At 36.5% G+C, this 7,858-nt stretch overlaps 1 protein-coding gene across 1 annotated transcript; it reads left to right on the forward strand.

The window, feature by feature from the left end:
- Nucleotides 1-443: 443 nt before the first annotated feature.
- On the forward strand, nucleotides 444-6,652 carry LOC139132844 (monocarboxylate transporter 13-like). Its single transcript, XM_070699160.1, has 4 exons — nucleotides 444-842; nucleotides 2,534-2,677; nucleotides 4,015-4,836; nucleotides 4,951-6,652. Exons 1-4 carry the CDS (start codon nucleotides 596-598, stop codon nucleotides 5,130-5,132), a joined length of 1,395 nt encoding a protein of 464 aa, XP_070555261.1. The 5' UTR covers nucleotides 444-595; the 3' UTR covers nucleotides 5,133-6,652.
- The last annotated feature ends 1,206 nt before the right edge of the window (nucleotides 6,653-7,858 follow it).

A 7,858-nucleotide genomic window follows, 5' to 3' on the forward strand; every position in this document is an offset into this window, starting at 1 on the left:
CGTCCAGATATCTCCGATATATATATCTGATGTATTAAAGTTATGCGCCCGAAGGGCGATTTTGACTGAATGATGCAATTTATGGCTGGTAAGATGCTTTGCAATACAAACTTCCAACATGCAAACATCCAGATATCTCTGATATGTATGTCTGATATATCATAGCTACTCGCAAGAAGGGCGCGCTGAAAAATACATGTCATAATTGTTATATTTAAGTCACGCACCCCAAGGGCGTGCCGAAAATGCAACTGAATGATGAAATTCATGGCTTGTATGATGTATTTTAGGTAAGTATGACTCCGTGTTGTAATTCAAAAACACAGTGACCCCCACTGAGCTTTTCAAAAACATGGTGATCCCCATTACCAAAGTCAAAAATAGGGTGACACCCCCTTGAATCAACCGCCCCCTCCCCGGCCGAAGAAACTGACCGGTCCCTTAGTAGCAGTGCCTCATGACACCACTTGTGAACAATAGACCGAGCTCTCCTGACCGTGACTAAGCTGACGCTGATGCTACACATGGGAAACTTGACTTCTCGAGGGAGACACCAAGTTCAAAGCAAGGTATCATTGAACACCTATCACGGTCAATGATGCAACGACGTCAATTGCAGCAAAACATAAAACTGAGTGACATGACCCGCGCAGATAATCGCAAAAACGGCGGTATATATGGTTGGTTGGTAGTACTGGGAAGCCATATTTGCTGTGCTTTCATATTCGGCGTAATTCAGTCGATAGGTCCTCTATTCATCGCCATCCAGGACTACTTCGACGAGACTTCATCTCGTGTGTCATGGATTATTTCATTGATGGTTTGTATTGAATTCGGTGTAGGTGAGTTGAACATTCAGCTTTTTAACAAATCAGCTAACATTCTAGAGACGTAACCATTTAAGCCAAGATGTGGACGTAGGTGTGTTCAAAGATCTCTCCATCTAAGTGTTCATTAATAAACAACGTGAAAATGAATCTTAATGGTGACTGTGTGCACAGACGTAGATGCTAAGGTAGCGCACGACGATTGAGATATAAGTAGACCACTATCCCCTAAATGCGATTATTTCCGTTTGCCATGGAAGTGTTTGAATAATCCACGACTCCTGTTCGTATATGGTATAACGAAGTATCATATATACGATCGACAACCAAAAATGAAATGAAGCTGAAAGTCATGTTCTGTTCATGAGATGGCGATGACAAAAACCAGATTTTGCTTTCTGTTTGATGAGCGTTGCTTGTCAATGTTGATTTGTATAACGGATTGTTATTCTTGATTTTGAAAGAGAATGGATGCAAAATTTATTTGGGAAAGTTTAAGAAAGTTGTCTTTCAATTTCGAGGATCATCTACCTTATACAAAACAGGAGTCTTACTTAACATGAAGACGTTTGAAACAGATATTCATCGTATAAATATGCTAATATCGAAGGAAAGTAAGCACAGTCGAATCAATCGACTCCTAAATTGCATGTCAAAAATGAATTAAATTGTGCAGCCAGGTTTCTTGTTATTAATCAATTTAACATTTTTATTTTGATATAGCAGGAATTGCCTAAATAATGCAAAGCTCTTTTGCTGAAAAAATAGTCTGTTTGCACCACAGTCACAAGTGTATACCTTCTGATGAAATGAGAAATCACTCAATTCAAAACCTGCAGCAAGATCGACCGCAGTAGTTCAGCTTTGGACAAGTTTATCAACACTGTCATTGTTTTAATCGTTTAAAACAAGTATCATTGAATAATTAGCCGAACATTGGAAATATACTAAAGAGACTAAATTTGGATACCGACTTATCAAAGTAGTTCATCTAAAGGTAGACGCGTTTGAAAAAAATTATGACAGTGTGGTTAAATATTCTTATCGTGTTATCGAAATACAAACGATAGCACTGTTTGATATTCGGGGTCAGTATACTCTACTATTTTGTAGCTTAGCCTCATTTCAATACTTGAAAACAAGACAATATATCACTGCCACTAATAGTCAGCTGGAATACGTCACAAACTTACGTTAAGAATGTTCCTGAAATCAACACTCTAAGAATTTCCAAGGGGAAAAGCTTTAACATGTATTATTTGGTAACGTTTCCTTAAAAAAATACCGAAATTCAAACAACAATTGATTTTTCCTACAAATCGTACGTATTTTCTTGGAAAAGTATATTAATCCATTGACCTGAACTTACTCTGTTATCATATGGCACAAAAATAAAGTTTTAACTTTGTTTACAAGATGAAATGTGCTGCGACATAAAACAATCGATTTTGGTGGGTAAATGTCGGTATAAAAATCACTTGACACTTTTTATGCAAATTTAAATGACATAAACTGAAATAGCTATCAAAACTACGTATGTGTACAAAGGTCACCAAAATATGATCGCGTAGTTTTAGAGAAAATAGTTACAGCCAGAAATTCGGTCTGGACCTCTGCATTAACTCACTTGCGTATCCGGAGATCACGGAAAAGAAAGCGAAAATATATTGATACTATAATAAGTACACTACACATTTCTTTCACAGGGCCATTCGTGAACATTTGTGTTAAGAAGATAGGATACCGGCTAACAGTAATGTCTGGAGCTGCGATGTCTTCAATTGGATTATTATTGAGTGCATTTGCCCCAAATATTGAGTTTCTGTACTTCAGCTTTGGTTTTCTCGTAGGTAAGAGGGTAATAATTACTTACATCTAGGCACAACAATATCATTTGTTGGTGGCCACGTTCGATAACATTTCTGTAGCACAACAGCGATGTCATACGCACTTGTACTTGAACTTACGGACGTGAAAACATCTTAAAATATTAAATTGGAATGAGATTACTGTCAGATTACAACTTTTATCATCCGCATAATCATCAGCGTCGTCGTTGTTCTCCTCCTCCTCCTCATTATCATTGTCAACATCGTAATTATCATCATCATCACCATTATATTCATAGCGGTCATTTCAGGTGTAGTACTACCTTCATTTGAATATTTATTAAGTCCTTAAAATTATTATGAATTTTTAAACTTAAGCCTGATAGAATAATAGTCATTAAAACAATAATATTTGTTAAACCATTTTAACTTTATAACGCCTATTAGCTTTTAGTTTCAAGTTGGCATGACAACAAATAGGGTTCACTAAGAGTGAAAAAGACTGATGTTATATCGATCAATGTATCGATGATCGTCCATAGATCGACGTTTATTTATTATTTATTTATTCACAATTACAAGCACAAGTAGGGAAAATGACCGAATAAGGTTTTATCTCCATGCAATAAAGTCCTTTAAACAACAAAGAAATGGTATAAAAGTAAAGTATATATAAACCTGTAAGTTCTATACGTGTTACAAATGTGACAGACGAAAAATACTATAAGATAATTTTTCCATATAACCGACAAAAAAAGTTTTCAATTGATGTTTCAAAAGATTAAGATAAGCGCTTCATCTTGTGCTCGATAAGTGTAGTCAAGTGTTATACACCACGCATGTTCTCTGTCCACCTGTTGTACGGTTTTTCGGAACACACCATTTCAATCTGAAGGCTGCACGTGTTTGATAATCATGAACATTTTTGAGAGAAACTGTTGTTCTGTAAGATAACATGGAGCTATATTCATGAGAGATTTGTATGTTAGAATGCAGGTAAAGTAAAATACACATTACTCAATAACAGTCAAATCGACTATTTTTCTTATGCAACATAACCTGCCTCTGTGGTGAGGCTGTGAAAATATATAAAGCTCATTTACAAACTAATAGCATCTGGGAGCATCTATGTTGGTTTATGTTTGCAAATGGTCATCCATTGAGTTGTTAAAACATAACTGGAAAGAATTGAAGCTTTCTAGAGGCTGTAATGATTAAATACAATATTTATTTATTTCTGTGTCATTTGTAGCGAAGAAGTATAAAACTGACACATGCCTCTTTACTCAAGCGTACTTTTAAATACTTCTTTACATTACCGATATATCATTTCATTAAAATTACTTGTTTCTTTGAAGGACTTGGACACGGCCTTGTCAATTCTCCAGCAATCGGAATTATGGCCCTCTACATCAAGAAACGGTTCGCATTAGCTAATGCAATAGCTTTAACTGGATCTGGCATTGGAGCGATTGTGTTTCCACCATTACTACAATTACTGATCGACAGCTACGGATGGAGAGGTGCTCTGATCGTATTTTCTGCAGTAAATGCCCACATGTTTGTTTCTGCTTCACTGTTTAAATCGCCAAGTTTACAGCGAACGGATCATGGTGAAAATTCGGCGCTCAACGTTGAGAATGTGGATAAAAAATCGGACATAAAAAATCACGGGATAATACAAACAATCAGGCAACTATGTGACTGCGGTTTGTTCATCAAGTATCCCTCGTTTGTTGTCGTGTGTATAACCGTATTTTTCGGCATAGGTATGGGATTCCACGGGGTTCCAGCTCATGCAATCGCTAGAGCTAAAGTCTTGAAAGTTGGAACGCCTCAAGAAATATCTTTCCTGGCGTCAGCACTTGGGATTAGCAGTATCCTTGGGCGTGCAACAGTACCTGTTATTTTGTACCTATTTTCAAGATATTTGACCAGTTCACGCTTATTCGGAATTGCCCTAATTTTAACTGGTGTTGCATATATTGTTAGCGGTCTTTGCAAGACGTATGTATCCTACATGGCGTTCAGTCTTGTTTTCGGATTTCTTAGTGGAATATTTCTGACAGTGATCGTATTAGTTCTGAAAGACATTGTCTCCGGTGTGATGCTCACGGCTGCTCTAAGTTTGTATGCGCCCTTCCTCGCTACGGGAGGATTAATTGGCCCTCCATGCGCAGGTAAGAACAACCTGTACACTGGTTTGATTTTAAAATTAGTTTGTTTCAGTAAACTTTTGACTTAGAACAGTTCCTTACATTTCACTTTTCTAAAAATGTATCTTAACTTTGCAGGTTTCATATACGACGAAACAGGCGATTACAACAACTCTTTTTATTTTTATGGCATCGCTGCAGTGATGGCTGGACTTATAATACTCATCTCTGAATTCATCATGAATGAAAGACAAATGAAGTCTGGAACTGTGGGAAATGATGTTGAAATGAAGGTGGTCGAGTCTGAGAACAATAGCTGAAGTAAACGTCTTTGATTTTGGACAGTCTTCTCAACTGACGTTGTACATGTCATGATGTAACATTCCTGAATTTCTGGCTAATGAAAATGAATCAAAAACTGTACTTGCTTGTATTTTTTTTTAGTGCATAAAGTTCCTTTTTTTTCTTGTTTTATTGCCTTGCGAAGAACTACCGACCTGGTGAACAGTTAGCTGGCAATGTACATGTAATAGTATACTGTCTGTATTATTAGACACACAACTTCCCTTTGAAGGGAAGAAAAGCGTTACAAAAACAAATGAGGAAGTTACTCAAAAGAAACCAAGATAGTGTTTCAAAGTAATAATAAGAAAAAGAAATAAATTATAAAAAAAACAAAACAATAGCATGATTCATCTATCAAGATAGCGAGAAAATCAAATAATGATAACATTTCTGATAGGCGTGCCATTCTCAATTCCATACATATAGATATGTACTGTGCTGGAGGAATTGATATGCGTGTATTTTTCATTATGAATTCAAATTTGTTAGGCATATCATAAAATGTGGTGTTATATTTTGCTGCTGCAGCAAACAAGAGATTTCTTTGGCTGGTGTAAAATTTGTAAGAAATGATGAAATGTTGTTCATCTTCTACACATTTGCTATCGCAGAGTTCGCAGACTATTTCATGTACCGGACTTTTATTGTAGCGTCCTGTTTCAATTTTCAATGAATGATTACTTAATCGAAATTTGACAAGACTGAAGGTCACGTTCTGTTCATGCAATAGCGATGACAAATTAATTTTCTCTCTGTTTGAGCGTGCCAAATGTTGATTTGTATAACGGCATTGATTGATTGAGCAAATCAATCAATCAGTCATTCCAGTCAGAGAGTCAATTAATCAATTAAGTCAATAAATTGAACGGTTATGATTGTCTTCACTGTTACGGTGTATATCTGAAAAGTCACTGAGTCGATTGATATGTAATTGTAAAATGCTAGAAAGCTTATGAGCTAGTCTTGCCTGAGGGTAATGGTGATCTTCATTATTGTTATTTTAGAGTATAATACACGTTTTTTATATGTGAGCAATGCTTGATTCATGCATTAATTTTGATTAGAGTTCTGTGGTCAGTGATATTTATCTAGTGTATGTTTGACATACACTTTACGGTTAACGTACCCGATATCATCTTTGCAGACGCTGTTATTCGAATTATTTATCATTGTCTCAAACTTGGAGCGCAACGTGTTATCCAAGTTAAAGTTAATGTTAAAGCTTATATTTCAACAATATAATGTTAGAAACACAGCAAAATATATTGAAAAAGCATTTCTTCGAAGAAAAGAAGGTTTGTATAGGCTAACTTAGTGTAATTTATACCTTTGCTGTTGTGTATTGTACACCTTTTTTTCCTCTGTTTTTGTATTCAAAGCCAGTGACATATAAGTCCATTTGGCTGGGAGGTTTCCTTATTCACATTGCTACTTTTGTTGTAAAGAATATGTAATTTTGACCTCATGTCACTATAATAAACCATAGAGAAAGATAGATAGAGTGGCAACGGGTAGTGTTTAAGGCGTGAAGCGGTTACGTAACCCATCCATGTTCGCCTCGCCTCAGGTTGCTCTCGCCTCTCTTTTCCGAAGAGTGCCGACCATGAATCCTTCGGTAATTTTCGGATTTTCGCCAATTGTTAAGCGAAAGTATGTTCGGCAAAGTTTGTGTTGTTGTTGTCGTGTGGTGCTGAGCAGAATTGACGTGCTGGCGAAAACGGGAGTGTTTTGAGCTTCAGGAAAATGAGTTTTACCGTTTTAAAAATTCCTCTCATATTTTTATGAATATATAATGAGTGTGTTTGAACCAAATTTGAAAGTCTTTTATCGATACTGTCTGGTTTTACTCAATGGTTTACGGTCAGTCATACCGTCTTTTACACGTGCGTCAAGGAAGGACATGTTTATGAAACTGCTGGCGTGTTATGTTTGATTGGCGTGAAGCAGTGTTTCTGGCCTGAGAGCTCACAAAGTAACTATGGTTGCTACGCGACTGGCAGTACGATGCCATCTCGTCGTATTTTTCGCATAATCTCGTGTAATTATCAACCACAAACAAAGCCTCCAAAAAGTTTAACACCTTTGAAGCTCATTTTAATATGAAAAGCCAATAGTCTACCGAGACAACCATGGAACAAAAGGCATGCAAGTGTTGCCACTCTGTATATGTTTCTCTGTGAATAAACAAACTAACTAACTATAACTATCCATGCAATGAAAAGTAAGATCCATAAACTCATCACTTGCTACGTATGTGCTACAATTCAATGACAGCTACTTCTCTGCATACAGAATTGCTATACAGAGAGATGAACCGGAGAAACGTTGTAACATGGATAAAACTGCTACTAACAATTGTAATTAGCTCTGTACTATTGTACCTTCACGCACGGTCCCTTCTCGTGCTTTCAGGCATCCAATGTAGCATTGCACGACTATCATATAGAACTTTTAAAAATACGAAAAAGGAAGCAGGCTTCACATGAAGACGTTTTCAATGGAGCTTCATCGTACAAATATGGTTATATCGAAGGAAAGTAGGTACTGCAAAAAAAGGAATCAAAGCTGTGCAGCCAGGTTTGCGGGTTTTGTTGTGATGAATCAATTTAATACGATGCATTTTTTTAATTTTGGGTATAGTAGGAAATACTAAACATTGCAAAGCCCTTCTGCTGAAAAACTGGAAACGATGTGAATACGC

This window comes from Ptychodera flava, chromosome 5 (assembly GCF_041260155.1).
Source record: "Ptychodera flava strain L36383 chromosome 5, AS_Pfla_20210202, whole genome shotgun sequence".
NCBI lineage: Eukaryota > Metazoa > Hemichordata > Enteropneusta > Ptychoderidae > Ptychodera > Ptychodera flava.

Coding starts and splice junctions, on each gene's coding strand:
- LOC139132844 (XM_070699160.1), top strand. CDS start 596: ATGATGCAACGACGTCAATTGCAGCAAAACATAAAACTGAGTGACATG. Junction 843..2,533: donor TTGTATTGAATTCGGTGTAG/GTGAGTTGAACA, acceptor TTTCTTTCACAG/GGCCATTCGTGAACATTTGT. Junction 4,837..4,950: donor AATTGGCCCTCCATGCGCAG/GTAAGAACAACC, acceptor TTAACTTTGCAG/GTTTCATATACGACGAAACA.